Source organism: Physeter macrocephalus, chromosome 18 (genome assembly GCF_002837175.3).
Source record: "Physeter macrocephalus isolate SW-GA chromosome 18, ASM283717v5, whole genome shotgun sequence".
Taxonomy (NCBI): Eukaryota; Metazoa; Chordata; class Mammalia; order Artiodactyla; family Physeteridae; genus Physeter; species Physeter macrocephalus.
In genome coordinates this window covers 17302116-17322359 of record NC_041231.1, presented here as the reverse complement: position 1 = coordinate 17322359, position 20244 = coordinate 17302116, and the positions used below count along the sequence as shown (strand labels likewise).

The window sequence follows — 20244 nt, the reverse complement described above, 5'->3', positions numbered from 1 at the left end:
CTCACTTCCTTCAAGTCTTACATCAGATATCATCTTCTCATAAAGGACTTCACTGGCAACCCTATTTAAAATTGCAGTACCGTACCTGGACTCTGTGCCCCTTCTTTTTACTTCCTGGCAGTAATCAGCTTTCAACACACTGTATAAATTACTTAGGGTCTGCCTCCCCAGTCTAGAGCGTGAGCTCTCTTAGGGCAGTGTGTTGATTTACTTCCCTGTCTATCCTCAGTGTGTTGAATATGGTCTGGCGCCTAGTGAGGAATCATTAAATACTTGTTGAATGAATGAAAGATGATAATCCAGTATCCCCTGTCAGTTACTTCCTGGTTAGTTGCTGTATTGCTTAAGCAAACAGGTATTTTTGTTATAGAGAAGGTCGTGGTCACCCACCTCCTCTCTGGTTGCAGGTCTATGGGAAGGAATTTGAGCATCACTTGTCAGTGAAATGAAGCAGACAGGTGGATGACTTATTCAAAGCGCCCAACAATTTAATGGACATGCTTTTTACGTTGTCTTTGGAAAGCGAAGGAAACGTTTTTCCCCCCCTTTGATAACTAAGCCTGTGAATTCACATCAATGGCATTTTTTTTTTACTGCCATTTATCCCTTCACAGAAGGAGTGTTTGCTTTGCGTTTGCCCAGATCAGCATGCATGCCACTTTACCTTAAGACAGAATGACATAGAAAAGGCAGAATGGCCAATAATTAGATGCACATTTTATGCTTGTCGTTTTGAAAGGTTATGAATCCCCTCTTTTACAAAGTTTTCTATAGAGGATACTTTACGACAAAATATCCTTTCCGTACATCAGTATGCTGGTAATTCCCCAAAAGAACAACTTTGTAATTTGAAAGAATTAGTAACAAGTATAGCATATGATGAATACATTTATCCTTTCTGCTCTCTACTGAAAATAAATAGGCTTTCACTTATTTTCTCCTGAACTGAAGTTTCAAGACATAAATACTGACAAAATAGGTTATCCCCTTCCCTAAGAGATGACTTTGTCATTTTTCTCCACTATATTTCTAGGTAAAAGTGGACTAATTCTACTGTTATCCAAACAGTAAACTGGAGGGAACCTATGGTACTACAAAAAAATTCCACTAGTAATCAGAGAATCAGGATTCTGGTTTGAGCTCCATCACTGAGTATCTGTGTGCCCACTGTACCTCTGAAAACCTTTGTTTCCTTGCCTCGAAAAAGGAGTTGGATTAAAAATCTGAAACCACTGACATTTAATGATACCATTCTTACTCAACATATCAGAATCTCCTTTGTTATTTGTTGGGGGTAGCATACAGAGGGCAGTAGCCACTGTATAGCATAGTGCCGCTGAGTACTGGGCTCTAAGAAGAAGAAACCAGGTTCAGATCCCTGTTTTGACACCCATTATAAGGGTGGGTTATCTCCAGGCCTCTCTCTCTCTGTCAGCAAGTGAAGAGGAGCATAGGACCTGTCAGTAGGGTTGTTGTAGCGTGAGACAAGGCCTACTTAGTATTTTTATTCAGCACAGAGCCTGGCCTTATTATGATGGAGAGTTGTTATTTTCATTATTCTGCGTGTCTCTAAATAGGAGGCACACGTGTTACCTTTTGAAGAAGGGAAGGTAGAAGTCGACTTGTGATTTCCTAAGCATCTTTTTGCCAAAGCGGAGCACATCTCTGCCTAAACTGAGTGGTTGTGGTTGTGTTTTATCCTTCTCTAGCAGGACTTCTGGATTCAGTCAGTGAGGGAGGTAAAACCTAACTCTGATTTGGGTTTTCTTACCAACTTTCAATTAAAATAGCCATGTCCCACCGGGAAGGCTCATGCCTGGAGCCCACTGCCTGCCATGAACTAAATCTTAATTTTTTTCTCCTCACCAACTTCATCAGGGACACAATGACAGCCTTGTTTCCTAAGCAACGATATGCAAAATCACTAAAGTACCTACACACCAGAAAGAGAAACATATGAAATTCATCTTTAGTGGATCTTTCCTTTTGAAATATGTTGTTAGACTTTTGCTTGAACAGCTCTCAGATTGCTCCCTTTCATGCTTCCCAGTGTATGTACGTGTGTGTGTGTGTATATCTACTGACGCATTCACTATGTGCCAAATTGAAAACCTGAAACATTTAAGGAAAGACAGACATGGGGTACCTCAGGTGCTGAAGAGACAGGTGCAAAGGTTCATTAATATTCCTTGAAAAGCCACGGTGCGTGTAACATGAAAGTACTGCCTGCAGGCGTTCCGTGTTCAGGCATCTTAATGACAGGGAAGGCATTGGGGAACTTAGGGTGTCATTGAGGAGATAATAACACCAGCATTTCACCCCAGAAGGGCTTAAAGCAGATGGTCACCAAGAAAGTGTGAAATTATGACTGAGGGCAGAAAAGACAACCTCAACCCTTTGGCTGTAGTTTTTTTCATTGAGAAGGAGGGTACTTTGGCTGTGGGAGGCTTGGAGAGAGAGCTGGGGAAAGTGCAGAAGCTTGGACAAATCTGGATGATAATATTCTTAATACATGATAAGGAAAGCATCAGGAGCCAAAGCAGGTGTGGTACAATCATTGACACCTCCTATCGCACCGAAGAATTTGCTCCTGTTAGCATGTAGGTTGGGAGATCCTCCACTCACCCAGGGCCTAAAAGAGAGGCATTTCCAGCATTTGATTTGGGAGCTACACAAATGAAAGAGCTCTCTTTTCGTTGGTTACCAGTTGTAGCAGCCACCTGGTGCTTGAAACAGTCTGCTAGGGTTACTGGTGTGCCCCCAATTTTTCTTTCTTAAATGGTGACTCATGATTGTAGAACACGTGCATCTGAATAACCTGACATCCAGGCTTCAGATGCATATACCTGTGCCCCACCTCCAAATCTATCTAATCGGCATTTGGGGAGGAGAATGTAGTTCTATAGTAATTTTTAAGTGTCCCAGGAGCGTCTTTTTGCACGCAAAGACTATGAAGCACGTTAGGAGTATTACCACTGTTTTAGGTTAATGATCTTCTGAAAAGGCCCCCATTAAAGTGTATGAATTTCAGCTGGAAGCTAAGACTTCGGGGAATAATTAACATATAGTTATATATATATATTTTCCAATAATAAATAGTGCCCTGTGATGGGGAAGGGCATGGGAAAGACATATTTTGTTGGGGCTCACCATACATATCCAGAAATCAGAAGAGGTGCATTCAAAGGAGGAGACTTCTAGGGTGCTGTTGATCATAGGACTGACCAGGTGAAGGTGGAGGCATAAAAATGAACTTTAGGTCCACAGAGAGAAAATCTTTGCCTGCCACGTTGCCAACAGCCTATTTGTGTGCATTTTTACATACAAGTGCATGTAGACAATTGTCAAAAGGAAATAGAAGAGAAAGAAGACCAATAACATGAATTAAACCCATGAATAAACTGATATGTACTTTCTATGAATACAGTGTCAGTTAGGGGTCATTTAGCTGCAGCTGATAAAACAACTCAACTTGGCTTAAATAAAGGCAGTCGTTTGTTCACATATTTGGGCATCTTAGGAATAAATCTTGCTTTGGACAGAACTGGCTCCAAAACTCGATATCATCAAAGCTCATTCAGCCTCCATCCTTCGGTTTTGTTTTAGCTTCATTCTTGTTTTTTTCGGCATCCTTCATTTTTTTTAGGCTGTCTCATGTGGGGACCTTTGGAAGCTCCATGCTTCTTGCCATCAAGCAGTTCTGGGCTCTAAAAGGGATTTTTGCCCTAGTAGTTTCATGAAGAGCTCTGGAATAGCATTATTAGCCAAACTCACATCTTACGCATGGGAACCATAATTTAGTCAGGGAAATGGAATATTAACTGGCCAGGCCTGGGTTAACTCCTCCTGACTTGGACAGAGGATGTTAGCCTATCCAGACCACCTAGTTTGAGAAAGTGGTTCACCAAAGAAAGGGTGGAGTGCTCTTACGTTAGAGAGGAGAGATGGATTCTGAGCAGGCAAAAGCCATAGATTTTCACTGTATACTCATGTCACTAGGGAGGCAGTAGTAAGTGAATTAGTGACCCAAATATACCAGATATTTAGACTTCTTTAGCCAAAACCGATCAGTTATATACATATGTGTTTTATACTCTTATTTGTTCTCATGAGTCAGTAGTAATATATCTGAATATAAATTAAAGAGTTAGCTATAGTGGAGCACAGAGGTTTTTAGGACAATAAACTGTGTGATAGAGTAATAGTGCATACATCTTATGTCGATACCTTTGCCAAAATCCATAGAATTATACAACACAGAGAGTGGACCCTATTGTACACTATGAACTTTAGTTAATAATAATGTATCAGTTGGCTCATTAGTTACAACACATGTGCCACACTAAAGCAAGATTTTTTTTTAACATCTTTATTGGAGTATAATTGCTTTACAGTGGTGTGTTAGTTGCTGCTGTACAGCAAAGTGAATCAGCTATATGTATACATATATCCCCATATCCCCTCCCTCTTGCATCTCCCTCTCAGATGTTAATAATAGGAGAAACTGTGAGCAGGGGAAAAAGGATATATGAGAACATGTACTTTCTGCTCAATTTGTTCTAAAAATAAAGTCTATTAATTAAAAATATAAAGTTGGCTCTACTTATCTGATTGTCTGTCAGTCCTTCTAGAATAAACACTCCATGAGGGCAGGGTGGTTGCCATGAGGGCAGGATGGTGTCTTCTTTGCACACTGTATGTCCTCTGTATGTAACATTGGAAATGACATATAGTATATAGGCCTGCGAATGCTGATCAGAAACTGGGTCAAAATGTTTGATAATTTAGAATCCTTCTGATTTTAGAAAAGAAATATGGGGCACAAAACATGCCCAGTATTATGTAACATCCCCAGCTGAGTCTGGGTCAGCACTCCATAATCAAACGCATTTATAATTCTGTAGCAAAAAAATGTGAATATTCCTGCTAAGCTATATATAGCCTCACATCAGCTCAGGTCAGTTTTTGCCTCCAGTTGAGCTACACAATATTTGCATTTGTTGAAAAGTCATCTTTCTTTTCATACCTGAGGCTTGACATCAAAATCACCCAATTACTTTTTTTTAAATTGAAGTGTAGTTGATTTACAATGTTGTGCCCATCTCTGCTGTACAGCAGTGGCTCACTTTTTTTTTTTTTTTTTTTTTTTTTTCAGGGAAGGTATCTTTTTTTTTTGCGGTACGCGGAGCTCTCACTGTTGTGGCCTCTCCCGTTGTGGAGCACAGGCTCCGGACGCGCAGGCTCAGCGGCCATGGCTCATGGGCCTAGCCGCTCCGCGGCATGTGGGATCCTCCTGGACCGGGGCATGAACCAGCATCCCCTGCATCGGCAGGCGGACTCTCAACCACTGTGCCACCAGGGAAGCCCAGTGACTCACTTTTACACATATATACGTTCCTTTTTTTAATATTCTTTTCCATTACGGTTTATCCCAGGAGATTGGATATAGTGCCCTGTGCTCTACTGTAGGACCCGTTGCTTATCCATTCTAAACGTAATAGTTTGTATCTACCAACCCCAAATTCCCATTTTTTTTTTTAAAGGAGTAATGAATCCATTGCCCCTGAATTGGGTCAGAGTTTGAGGTCAAGGTCAGAGTAGGATGTGTTGGTCTTCTTTTCCACTTCTACAGACCATTCCTCCAGCAACATAGAATTTCTCTAAGCAGAGACCACTTTTATCTCTTCATGCCTTCCCACGTCCCATCATTTCTAAGCTCTGGCATTACGTATGACTAGGTCCTCATTATGTGTGACATGATGTGTGATAGCAGTGGCATCATTTTGTTAACCAGAGGACAAAGAAAGAGTAGAAGAGTTCATCTCTCGTTTGGATTTTCTTTCACTTTCTGCCTTCAAAACATATACCATCTGTCAGTAGACTTCTCTGTTGCTTGCTGTTTAAAATGATCATTTGAGGGAGTTAAAATAAGGAAGGTGGGGGCTTCCCTGGTGGTGCAGTGGTTAAGAATCCGCCTACCAATGCAGGGGACACGGGTTCGAGCCCTGGTCCAGGAAGATCCCACATGCTGTGGAGCAACTAAGCCCGTGTGCCACTACTACTGAGCCTGCGCTCTAGAGCCCATGAGCCACAACTACGGAGCCTGCAGGCCACAACCACTGAAGCCTGCGTGCCTAGAGCCTGTGCTCTGCAGCAAGAGAAGCCACTGCAATGGGAAGCCCGTGCACCACAACGAAGGGTGGCCCCCGCTCGCCACAACTAGAGAAAGCCCGCGCACAGCAGTGAAGACCCAACGCAGCCAAAAAAAATAAAATAAAGATATCTTTTAAAAAAAATAAATAAGGAAGGTGGAAGCAAGAACGAATGAAAGAAATGTGTTATCCTTTAAGTAGGAATGTCTGTCTCCTCTAGTATCTGTTTTGCCTCTGCTCCATTCAACTGAACAACCAAATAGAACCAAATGGAATAATTATTCAATAAAAATGCTGTGTGTAGGCTAATTTCACACACAAGCCCTTGTGTGGGGCCTTCGAACATCCCCTGCTATTTATTTTATAAAGACGAACAACAGTAAATCGTATTTGTAATGATCGTTTGACAGCTGTCCAGTCATTTCTACGGTCAGTAGATTCAATTTTATTCAATTTTAAAGGAATTCTCACACTCGGGAAAATGACTTTTACAGTATTTCATTTGTTTCTGAATTTCCTTAGGTTATCGCCCATACGTTTTGTGAGTAATTTGGATCCACGGAGATGCTGCTGACCTTAGTTTTTTAGCCAAAACGAATTTCCATGATCATTAGAAAAGCCGGAGGAGAAGGCTCACAGCCAGCCAGATACAGTGGGCCCGGTGTGTGCCCTGTATTTCATTTGTTTCTGAATTTCCTTAGGTTATCGCCCATACGTTTTGTGAGTAATTTGGATCCACGGAGATGCTGCTGACCTTAGTTTTTTAGCCAAAACGAATTTCCATGATCATTAGAAAAGCCGGAGGAGAAGGCTCACAGCCAGCCAGATACAGTGGGCCCTGTGTGTGCCCTTGGAACATTTGGTTCTCCCCATTGGGCTTCCCCCTTGAAAAAGCGAAGTATGACCGTGATGCTGGAGCACACCCAACAAACTAGCTTAGCGGGACTACCCGTTCCTTGTCCCCTGTGGCATGGCTTTGCTCTGCAATCCAATAAGGCAGCGTTGTTCTCCCTGATCACACACACAGACACGCGCACACACACAGCATTTACTCTCTGGATTGGCCAAGGGCTCTGCAGGATGCAGAGTAAAAGACACAACACGGCAAAGCCACTGTGGTTCGTGTCAGGATGCTTCTGTGCGTGCTGAATGCAACAGTCCACCCGCCCTCCAGATATGACCCAGATAAGACTCTCATCTAAACCCATGGACTCATGTTCTGAGCTTATATTTCAAGCCCTTGTTGTTCTGCATTAGGTCTCCTAGAGTTGGCTTCCCGAAATGAGATCGTTGCCATTTCTGCCCAATACCAGGTGTTTAATCCAACAACCTATTTGATGTTGTAGGAAAATTGACTGTATATCATAGTCCTAGATTCTTGGCTGCCATGGCAGTACTTTCTCCCTGCCATGAGGATGAAGGGCCTAAACAACCCTCAGGTGTAACGCCTGGGAACTCTACAGCAATTACAAGTAGAATTGAATCCGGTATTTTTAGTTTTCTAGGATGAAATCATAGTACTGCATTTTTGTTCTTTCCCAGCAGAGTTGTGTCACTGAGTTTGCAACAGATGAAAAATATTTCCAGCGGAAGAGAAGCACGTTGACCAAAGGGCTATGCTTGCAAAACACGACCTTTTACCCCATCCCACACGGTAGCTACGGAATAATCTAGCACACAGAACAAAACTCTGCGGGGTTGTTTTTCTTCATTGGTGTCCTTGATTGGTCTAGGGCTGAAAGTTATCTGTGCTCAATTCGTAATTGAAAGTACTAGTTTTCCAGCTGCAGAATGCACAGTAATGAACAGAGGTGCTGGGTCGGTCTGGCAGGAGCTCAGAAATCTGCCTTTTATCAAGCACCCCCAGGTAAGGGGGTATTGGTGCATGAGGTTACTAGACCACACTTTGAGGAATAATTATTTTGGAGATGGCTTGACTATTTTTTTTTATTAAGTTATCTCCTATGAAATATTTACCCTGAATTCATCCCTGCTGTCTGCTATGGCTCAGCCCCTTAATGACTTTCCTTTCCATCTCAGTTACGTTTTAGGACTGTTCACAGATCCCTGTTAAAAAAAAAAAAAAAGAATCTATATTTAACATCAGTGGATTTTTCTAAGCTCTACCTCCCCTCTCACTTGCTCCTTTATGCATGTTATCTTTTGCTGACCTTTCACTTGGAATCCAGAGTTTGCTTTACTCTTATTCCCTGGGACCTGACGCTCAGGCCTCTTTCTTGCTTCCGTGAGTCTACTATCATCTAGATTCAGTCTTATTTTTCTCTGGTCAGTCTCAGAAAACTTCGTGCTGGCCCTATCCATTCCAATTCCTTAGCCCAGTCTGGCTGCTGGTAGCCTAACTGAGCAGCATCCTGCTTGCCTGGGAGAGAACTTTGAGGACATGCAGAAATGGGCCAAATTAATGCAAAGAATAAAATAGAGAGTGAAATCAATGACGTCCCACAGCTGCAGAGAGAATGTGACATCTAGCTATCACTTATTTTATCTGCAGCTTTGGGACATCCGTGATTTCACTCACATCTAGTGGTGGAATGTTGTTTTGTTACTGTTTTTCTTAGAGTATTACTTTATTCTTAGGTGAAAATCATTTTTCTTTCTATTACAGATGCAGTAGAGTTTTAGTCTGTGAGCTGGGAAAATACATTTAGGAATAAATAATCTCTTCTAATCTAAAATTCTGTGATTCTCTGCATCTCTTTCAATAATCTAAAATTTTGAAGAGTAGCCCTGGCACTACATTTTATTTCTGGGCTGCTTGCAGGAGGATACAGGAAGAAGTTGGCTGACAAACATTGGTTTTATCTCTCCCCAGAATAGATTCTAAAAAGAAAAGAATCACATGGGAAAAGGAGTTTGAGAATTGCTGGTTGAGAGCAATGTTTTTCAGTAACTTTTAATATTTAAATTAAAAGTAATTTAATTTAACTTTTTATTAACTTTTAAATTTAATATTTAAATTAAATTTATGTAAATTAATATTTGAGCAAAAGGGGAGAAAGGTTTAGAGTAGCCTGATCTTTAACCGAAATAAGTTTCTGGTCATGAAATCTCTACTCTTTTCTGAAGATCCAAACATTCCCCACTCTTCATTGAAGCATGAAAGCAGGGTTTCTTTAACATAGATCTTCTCTCTTCTCTTTTAAACTATCCCTGAATACAAATTGGAGAGTTTCTGTGGGATAGAGTTTAGGGATCTTGGGTGGTGGGGCTAGAGGTAACCTAGCGACCGATGGGCAGTTAGTTGTCAAGGAGGGGAGAACCCAGAAAATCAGGATGTACCAGTATCGGCATTTGCACTAAATCCCCCAAGCTGGGGCTGAGATCAGTGGTCTGGAATCTGTGAGATTATATCTGGGTTTCTGACCACCTGGCTGCTTCCCCCATCCTTCTTCTTAACCATGATTTTTGAGACTTCCCGGAAGCATGAAAGATCCTTGCCTTCTCCTTTCCTGAGAGATACCTGAAAACAACGTGAGCCCACTCCCCTAACTTCTCCAAGGCAAGGGCGCACCACCGTCACTTTTCACCCTATTGGTAATCCCAGAGTGAAAACATCAATCTGAACAGCCTGTCATTTAAATAAGATGAGATTCATTACATATAAATAAAGGGTGGTTTTAGCAGGAATGTTGTGTGTATCAAGTGAGGATAAGATTTTACTACAGGGAAGTGGAGTAGTGGGTCTCCCCGAGGATGCCTCTTCTTTGTCAACGGGGTGCAGCCCTGGGAGTTCTCACAGTTACCTTCTTGAGTTCAACTACGAGTGTTCTAAGGGTTATTTTATACAGCTTTAGTCCCAGAGTTTGACAAGTCCATCCATTTTCTTTGTGTGGGTCAGTTTTATAGTTTTCTGTTCCTGGCTTCTTACCTCTCAACTATTAGTCCAAACATGTGCTAAAATTCCTTCTCTAAATGTTTTCAAACAAGAATTTGTTGGTTAAACTTTGCTTAAGAGAGAAAGTCTAAGGGTGGGTCTAAAGCCAGTGCTGGCTGGTGTTCTGCTCTTAGGAAATGGAGAGCTAGGATCAGAAGGGTCTGTGTTAGTACTTCTCAAATTTCAGTGTACAAAAGAATCCCTCAGAGAACCAGGTTAAAAGGCAGATTCATGGACCCCAGATTTTTCTGGTGTAGTCAGTCTGGACTGGGGTTGAACAAAATAAGCATGCCGTAATTACAATGCAGGTGGCCCACAGACCAACATTGAGGTGTATTGGCTTATTTATCCTTTCCTCTGTTGCTTTCTGAGATGCTCCTTTACCTCAGAGGCTGAAAAATCACGGCCACTCCACTAGTTACACAGGACAACTTACTGTGATAAAGGAAAAGGTGAAGTGAATCTTCTCAGCTTTGAAAATAGCACATGCAAAGTGTTTTGTGTATACCTTCAAGCCACTTGAAAGTCACTTTGTGGCTCCTACACACGGATAGAACAATCTTAGTGGTGCCTTGCTCCATGTTGCATTTGAGAATGTCACTCTCAGGGCTGTTTAACCCAGGGACCTCAAGGTTTGGGGGAAATAAAGCAACTCTTTAACTCATTTTTCTTAAAATATTGGTAACCCTGGTCTAAAAGGTATTAAAGTTAGGATATCTGTTTTCTACACCTGGATAGCAACTTTCTAAAATCTCTCCCTCCATCTTTGTGAAACCAAATAGTTCATGCTTGAAAGGCTGTGGATTTCGTTAGATGAGAACTGAAATGCTGGTCCCTTTGTGCTAATGTTAATTTCTAGGCAGTGAGCTTGGTTAACCAAGAGAAAATAAAAACTTCAGATGAAATGTGTCATTTATAGCAAATGCAAAGCATCATTATTATCAATTCTTGTTACAAAATACACAGAAAAAATATCCTTTTTGTTATTTAAATACGGCATGGATACATTGAGAAATAGTACAGATGTTAATCCAAAGTCTCTCAGCTGCATCCTGGATAATCATTATTATGTTTTATTCTTATTTGGAATTACTAGTAACAGACTGTGTATTTCTGTATGAAATTCAAATCAGGGAACACCAATGAACTGAGATGATTGATATTTTATATATTAACTTTTAAATTTAATATTTAAATTAAATTTATGTAAATTAATATTTGAGCAAAAGGGGAGAAAGGTTTAGAGTAGCCTGATCTTTAACCGAAATAAGTTTCTGGTCATGAAATCTCTACTCTTTTCTGAAGATCCAAACATTCCCCACTCTTCATTGAAGCATGAAAGCAGGGTTTCTTTAACATAGATCTTCTCTCTTCTCTTTTAAACTATCCCTGAATACAAATTGGAGAGTTTCTGTGGGATAGAGTTTAGGGATCTTGGGTGGTGGGGCTAGAGGTAACCTAGCGACCGATGGGCAGTTAGTTGTCAAGGAGGGGAGAACCCAGACAATCAGGATGTACCAGTATCGGCATTTGCACTAAATCCCCCAAGCTGGGGCTGAGATCAGTGGTCTGGAATCTGTGAGATTATATCTGGGTTTCTGACCACCTGGCTGCTTCCCCCATCCTTCTTCTTAACCATGATTTTTGAGACTTCCCGGAAGCATGAAAGATCCTTGCCTTCTCCTTTCCTGAGAGATACCTGAAAACAACGTGAGCCCACTCCCCTAACTTCTCCAAGGCAAGGGCGCACCACCGTCACTTTTCACCCTATTGGTAATCCCAGAGTGAAAACATCAATCTGAACAGCCTGTCATTTAAATAAGATGAGATTCATTACATATAAATAAAGGGTGGTTTTAGCAGGAATGTTGTGTGTATCAAGTGAGGATAAGATTTTACTACAGGGAAGTGGAGTAGTGGGTCTCCCCGAGGATGCCTCTTCTTTGTCAACGGGGTGCAGCCCTGGGAGTTCTCACAGTTACCTTCTTGAGTTCAACTACGAGTGTTCTAAGGGTTATTTTATACAGCTTTAGTCCCAGAGTTTGACAAGTCCATCCATTTTCTTTGTGTGGGTCAGTTTTATAGTTTTCTGTTCCTGGCTTCTTACCTCTCAACTATTAGTCCAAACATGTGCTAAAATTCCTTCTCTAAATGTTTTCAAACAAGAATTTGTTGGTTAAACTTTGCTTAAGAGAGAAAGTCTAAGGGTGGGTCTAAAGCCAGTGCTGGCTGGTGTTCTGCTCTTAGGAAATGGAGAGCTAGGATCAGAAGGGTCTGTGTTAGTACTTCTCAAATTTCAGTGTACAAAAGAATCCCTCAGAGAACCAGGTTAAAAGGCAGATTCATGGACCCCAGATTTTTCTGGTGTAGTCAGTCTGGACTGGGGTTGAACAAAATAAGCATGCCGTAATTACAATGCAGGTGGCCCACAGACCAACATTGAGGTGTATTGGCTTATTTATCCTTTCCTCTGTTGCTTTCTGAGATGCTCCTTTACCTCAGAGGCTGAAAAATCACGGCCACTCCACTAGTTACACAGGACAACTTACTGTGATAAAGGAAAAGGTGAAGTGAATCTTCTCAGCTTTGAAAATAGCACATGCAAAGTGTTTTGTGTATACCTTCAAGCCACTTGAAAGTCACTTTGTGGCTCCTACACACGGATAGAACAATCTTAGTGGTGCCTTGCTCCATGTTGCATTTGAGAATGTCACTCTCAGGGCTGTTTAACCCAGGGACCTCAAGGTTTGGGGGAAATAAAGCAACTCTTTAACTCATTTTTCTTAAAATATTGGTAACCCTGGTCTAAAAGGTATTAAAGTTAGGATATCTGTTTTCTACACCTGGATAGCAACTTTCTAAAATCTCTCCCTCCATCTTTGTGAAACCAAATAGTTCATGCTTGAAAGGCTGTGGATTTCGTTAGATGAGAACTGAAATGCTGGTCCCTTTGTGCTAATGTTAATTTCTAGGCAGTGAGCTTGGTTAACCAAGAGAAAATAAAAACTTCAGATGAAATGTGTCATTTATAGCAAATGCAAAGCATCATTATTATCAATTCTTGTTACAAAATACACAGAAAAAATATCCTTTTTGTTATTTAAATACGGCATGGATACATTGAGAAATAGTACAGATGTTAATCCAAAGTCTCTCAGCTGCATCCTGGATAATCATTATTATGTTTTATTCTTATTTGGAATTACTAGTAACAGACTGTGTATTTCTGTATGAAATTCAAATCAGGGAACACCAATGAACTGAGATGATTGATATTTTATATATATATATATATATATATATATACACACACACATAATTTTGGAATTGAGACAACAATAGAAATATATTTCTCTCTTAAAGAAAAATCTGCCAAACTTGCTGTTGTGTTAGCGATCTTGATGAGTAATGTTTGTCACTTAACTAAATATGCTAAAAATTCACCTAATTCTTCAAGATTGAATTGAGCTAACTGTTGACCAGTATCTAAATTTGTTTTGAAAATAACTGTCGTTGAAAATCTGAAATGTAAAGACGCAGATTTTGAAATATCTAGCTTTAAACAACCAGTGTTTTAAAAAATACTTTTGTGTATTTTACTCCGTGCTTTTATTCTGTGTTCTTTGGTAAATCCTGTTTTCTTTGTTTAACTCTCTCATTAGCCTGAGATTGTATACATGGACTGAGGAGAGAGGGTGATGGTGGTAATATAATTCATGACATCTTTGAATGCACATATCATGTGTATGTGCTGTGCGTTTATGGGAAAGTTTTCATGGCTTCTTTTTCACCCTTAACCAATGTAGAACCACTGAGTGAGTCCAATGCTGTTATTTTATAGATGAGAAGATTGGGGCATAAAGAGACTAGGTGATTCTCCATAGGTCATGGGGTTAGTAGCTGACACAGGCATTGAATCTCAGTTCGTAGTCTTTCTGAACCCACATCCTGCTTATTCTCTCAACAAGGTCATTGGCTGTCCCCATTCCTCTAAAATTCTGTTTGATTTTCTTGTGTCCTTAATTTTTCTTCTATCCCAGCCTCAACATGCGGAGTTTTTAAAGCCCGGATTAAAAACCTTAAAAGAAATTACTTTACCATGTTTCACCTAGATCCCCAAATCGGCTTGCTTCTTTTTCCTCAGTCGTGATGCACCTGAATGAGTTCAGTCTCATCCTATCACCTATCAACAGAAAGCTGGTTATGAAGGTTTTCCAGGATAGCAGTTAAAATCCACAGCCATCAAAATAATCACATATAAGGGGAAAATGGATTGTCAGCTACAGGGTGCTACTCAGTATCACTTTACATCATAGACACTGGCCCTCTGTCTCAAAATTTGTTAGGCAGTGCTCTCGAGCTTACAGTCCAAAGAAGGGAAAGAAAGGCACAAATGCATTTAATAGAAAAAGATGTGTCCACAGAGAAATACAGATATAATTTATGAATCATGTGGTTAAAGGAAGACCTGAGGGTCTAGAAAAGCCTTCTAGAAAAAAGGGACTAGATTGTAAAGAATGAAAACCACCTTCATGGTATGGGTGGTGAGGTGCCTTTTGACCAATATTTATTATGTGTTTACTATAGAAGCATATGTACTCTACACTGCTACTTCAAATCTAGTTTGTGGATTATTCCATTCTTTGAGCTTTGTTGCTGCTCCATGACAAAATAAGTTTTATGCATTTAGTTTCTGTTACTGAGAGAAAGAATTTAGAAACTCATACGTCTTTGAACTTGGTATCGACCAGTCTGGGTATTACTGAACTCATGTGCTTAGTCAGTCCCAGCTGTGTGATAGTTACACAAGTATCCATCTATGGGTCCATAACAGGTTGAAAAGAACAAACTGTTAATTTACCACACATAATTTGAGAATCATAAACTCTAGGTTATTCTTTATTTACCTACATATTGTACATATTTTAGCAGTGCACTTCTGCTTCTCCTTATTAATGTATTTACGAAATCATCATTGCTTGCTTCCAACTGTAGTATCCCATTACAGAGCAGAGACGTTCTAACTTTGTGACATTAGACAGTCTTCCAGGATGACAGCAGCACAAAGGCATGTAGGAGGCACAAAATGTGAACAAAGTAAAAGGTCGGGCTAAAGACAGGTGGAACAATAAGAAGTGGAGGAGAGAAAAGGGAATGCCAAGCCGTTTGGTGTCTGGAAGTTGTTGGTAAAAATAAGTCGTCAATATGAAATAGGAGAGTCCATATCTCCACTTCATAATTCCAAAGATTATTCTTCAATGGGACATTTCATCCAGAGGCTGGAACGAATCTGTTGTGTATTACTATTTTTTTTGTTAGTTTACCTCTTTTATTTTCATTTTGTTGTTATTTCCTGTCATTGTCCCTATTTGGAAGATGTTCATTTTTGGACATTTTCTCTTCTTATTTCAGATGACTACACACTGCATGGCCCAATTTTCATTCAAGAACCAAGTCATGTAATGTTCCCTTTGGACTCTGAGGAGAAAAAAGTGAAGCTCAGTTGTGAAGTTAAGGGGAATCCAAAACCTCATATCAGGTTTGTTGACTTAAAAGCATGTGTTCTCACGCATATACTTTCTATTATTAAACAACAAATACTTATGGAGTGCTGATTACATAAAGAGCTTTTAGATAGGCATCATTGGGTATCCTGAGATGCTAAAGAGATGCTCGTGTTCATGAAAAGTTTAGTACCCAGCTTCTGTTTCTGGCAGTACCAGGAATTAAATATCCTGATTGACCATCTCACTGAAAGCCTTAACATTACTTAACAACATATTTTTTTAAAACACCTTTTTAAAAATGCATCAATACACTGGCAGGAAAGAAAGAAATATTTAGTAAGTGGGTTTTGAACCTAGAGAAGAAAACTGAACACTGAAAGCAGTTTTCACCTTGAAGAACTACGTGAACTGCAGCTTTGGATTTTGCAGTTTCACAGGGGACTAGGGTCACAAGACAAAGCCTAGACTCAACCAGAAGGAGAGTCTAACATGAGAACACCTTCCAGAATAGACCTGGGACCCAAGGGCTACACTCTTACCGTGAATGGGATAAGAAGTAACCTTGCCTCCCAAAGGACTGAAAAGCAAAAGTAATTGCCTGTTTCAAACCTTGGTGTTAAGTGGTTTTAATAACGGATGAGACACAGCTGAAAGGAGAATTAGTAAAGTGCAAGATATATCTGAAGAAATCATCTAAAAGCAGTAGAAATGGATAGAGATGTTCCTCTTTGTCCAAATATGAGAGAGACAGAGAAAAAAGAGATTAAGAGAAAACGTTTACACATATCTAATCAGAGTTCCATAAGGAAAGGAAAAAAAAAAATGAGGCAGAGGCGATATTTAAAGAGAAGGCTAAGAATTTCCCAAAGCTAATTAGACATTCAAAGCTACAGACTAAGTAAGCCCAGTGAATTTCAAGCAATGCAAATAAAAATAAAGTCCTGTCTAGACTTATCATGGAGAAACAGCAAAACACCAACCCTGAGACATGATCATAAAAATAGGCCAAAGTTGTAATACAGCTAACCTTCAAAGAGATGACAGTTAAACCAACAGCTGACTTCTCAGTAGCGACAAAAAAAATCAAGACAGAAGACAGAATCTTCAATATGCTGAGAGAAATTAGCTGTCAAATTTTTGTATAGCAGAAGTACTTTTTAAAAAGAAGAAAGTAAATGTGTTTTCAGACAGACAGAAACCAAAGTTTGACTCCAGCAGAGCCTTACTAAAGAAAATGCTGAAAGATATACTTTAAGCAGAATAAAAATGATCCCAGGTATACTGTCTTAGATGTAAGAAGGAATGATAAGTAACACAAATGGTAAAGGTTAATATTTCCACATAAAAATCAATTGCACTAAACAATAAAAATAATAAAAACAATACTGTATTGTGAAGATTAAAAAAGAAAAGTTAAAAGTCATGACAATATTAGAAATACATTGAGAAGATATATACTGCACAGTGGATTATCCATGTGGTTAAAAAAAATGAAATAAAGTTGGATCCCTACCTCACAGGGTACACAAAGATCAAATCCAAGTGAATAGAAGACCAACGGGAAATTTATAAAACTTTTAAAAGGAAATAGGCGTACATATTTATGAGTTTGGAGGGAAGAAAAAACTTTTCAATAATGACAAATAAGCAAAAATCATAGGAGAAAATATTTAACTTCACTAAAATTAAGAATTTCTGTTTAGCAGAATATACTGGGATGGGTAAAATTATAAGCTTCCAACTGGGAGAAGATCTGTTTAATACATATTATTTACAAAGGATTAATATGTAAACTATTTAAAGAATTTCCACAAATCAGAAAGTAAAAAACAAGTAACCTAATAAAAACATTTCCAAAAGACTTGATCAGATACTTCTTAGAAAAGAATATCAAATATCCATTAATCGTATAAAGAGATTATCAGTGTATATTAAAATATACAAATTAAAACTAAAACGACACACTCTTTCAAACCGATCAAATTGACAGAAATTTAGAAGAGCAAATTTAACATAATATAAATAATATACATAAATATAACCTGACATATTCATACACGGTAACCCCATGCAACAGTGAAAATGAATGAATTATAGCTACAAAAACATGATGGATCACAGGCAGGTAACTTTGAGTAAACAAAGCAAGTCATAGAAGAATGCAAAGTTTATAATCCCGTATTTACTAAGTTCAAAGGCAGGTAAGATGGAGTAGTTGTTTAAGGATACTAACATACCTGATAAAATCATAAAATCAAAGGAATGAAAAAGCCAAAATTCAAGATTATAATTAACCACTGAGATAAGAGTGATTGGAAACAAAATGGAAATAGGAGACTTCAAGAGTAATAATATTCCTTTTCTTAAGCACAGATCTTTATTGTCTCGGGATTCTTTATATAATTTACATACATCTTATAAATATTATTTTACCTCTATTCAGATTTAACGATGAAAACCTTAAGCTAATAACCAATATGTAGTAGTATGTAAAAACCAAAAGAGTATATGGCACATGTGTCATAGTTTCAGGGAGGAAGAAATTGGAGTCACCCGGGGGGCACAGAAGTGGAATTTGAACTGAGGTAGGTACTGATAATCTTCAAATTGGCAGAGGGCAAGGGACATCCCATACAGGATGGTGGTATTAACATAGTGGAAATTGTTTTAGAGTTTAGTTTGTGTGCCCATTCATTCATCAAACGTAGCATTATTCATCAGACCACCCCAGTGTTTTTCAAACTGTGAATTCCAGGGTCCGAGGAGTTGACCCAGGAATTACCTGGGGTGAGTTATTGTAGAGTTTGTAACCAAGATTCCATCATGGTAGCTCTGCTTTGAAGTAGAGTATATATTAGGATTCTGAAAAATACATCCTCTAGGAAAGATGTTTAAACCACTACATTAAAGCAGCTGCAATGTTCCAACCTACGTTTGAGGTATTCAAAGATTAATAAACTACATATTCAAATAGTGTGCTTTGGGGGTCAGTGCCTGGAGGTGGAAGTAGAGGGCTATGCTGGAAGTGTGAATAAAAAATGTCCAAGTTCTAGGGCATTCTGGAGGAAAGAAAGTCTGCTTCAGGATAGAGTGGGAAGGTATCAGAGAAAGTTTCATGATAAAGGAGATATTTAAGTGAATTTGGAGGGCTAATGACGTTTTGTCATAGGGATAAAAAAAGGAAGCACATTCCAGAAAGGAAGAAAAAAAAAACTTTCTAATGGACCATATAATTAGGGTGAACATGTAATTTATCATCCAAACCAGCACACTTGTGAGAGCAAAAGGCCACTGTTAATAATTATTCCAGGAGGACAGGTGTAAACCCAGCAATGTCCTGGATAAATCAGAATATGTAGTTATTCTCCCTGTATGTTGAAATCAAGGCTAAATCAAACATTTTTAAATGCTTTATGTAGTAAAATAAATAAATAAATAAATGCAAAAGGCAAAGGTTCCTTCATACATAAATGATGAGTTAAATGGCCCCAGTTTTTAGTACATCATCAAGTATAAGTTCAGATGTTAGCCACAAATGAGAACAAATTTTGCAGCAGAATTTGGCAGGTTGCTGCTTTGTTTTTCCCCAAACTCTGACCTTTAATTAACATTGCTTTTGTAACATTGTATTTCTAGGTATAGGGGCTTGCTTTGTTATTTAAAACAAGCAGAGGAACAGAAACCTATTATGTTTTTAAAGATTGCCAGGCAAAGCTGAGAAGAAAACTTTTAATCAAATGCACTAGCAGTTGGTTGCAGTGTACTTCACTTTCCTTTATACTTTTGGTAGTTTCTCTGTGACAAAATAGCTGATTGGTACCTGGGAGCTAAAAACTCCCTTTTGTAGAAGGAAAGAACAAGAGAAAGAATGGAGAGATCAGGTATTTTCAAACATTTTTTGGCTGAACTTTTTCAGTCTTCAGGCTGACTTTGAGGGGAGGAACCCCTAGGAGAAATTCAAGGTGAGTTCTTCATGGGGATCTTCGCCATTAGGTTTTCCCTCAGATGCCCCGACTGACCTCTCTTCTTTGTGTTTATTCCCTGAAGGGAGCCTTCTCTTTTCATTGTTTCCTGCCCCTCAATTTTGAAAGGATTGACCCAGACCCAGAAAAACTTAAGAAGTTTTGACTTGTGCCCACTTTCCTTGTATTAAAGTTCCTGAAGGACATGTGACATTACTTATGGCTGTCAGCCTCCACTTCCCGACGGAAAGAATGGTCAAGTACTTCGTGGAAATACTTTTGCTGTGAAGTTTGTATTCAGCTTGGTTTGCAGACAACAAGTTTCAGGTCAGAAAGGTCCTGCCCCTTCTTCAGTGCCAAGCTGAAACAGTGAACAAAGAGAGAGGGTTTTGCTACAACACATCCTATAGACAGCTTCCCAGCAAGGTCTGAAAAGTGGTACCTTACAGAGCTTCACAGTGTCAGTGTCTGGTTGTGCACAACCTCACTCTCTGGGGAGAATGGGGTTGTGATTCCCTGAATAATTCAGAAATCAGCTTACAAGACTCACCCATGACCTGGCCCTTGGGAAAATCTCTTTGTGTCAAATGAGCATTGCCTCTATATTACCAGTTCTTAAAAGACTCCTCAAACATTGAAAATGAATTGTGAATGTTTTCAAGACTGTTTCGGTATAGAATAAGGAATTCAACGCAGTCCACATTCAGTTGGAATGAACAGTGACTGCG

At 39.3% G+C, this 20244-nt stretch overlaps 1 protein-coding gene across 1 annotated transcript in view; it reads left to right on the top strand.

The window, feature by feature from the left end:
- CNTN4 (contactin 4) overlaps nucleotides 1–20244 on the top strand; it is a 522574-nt gene that overhangs the window by 172937 nt on the left and 329393 nt on the right. Inside the window, exon 2 of the mRNA XM_055079827.1 lies at nucleotides 15460–15586. Within this exon, the coding sequence (XP_054935802.1) occupies nucleotides 15460–15586 (127 nt within the window). The remainder of the gene's footprint in view (nucleotides 1–15459; nucleotides 15587–20244) is intronic.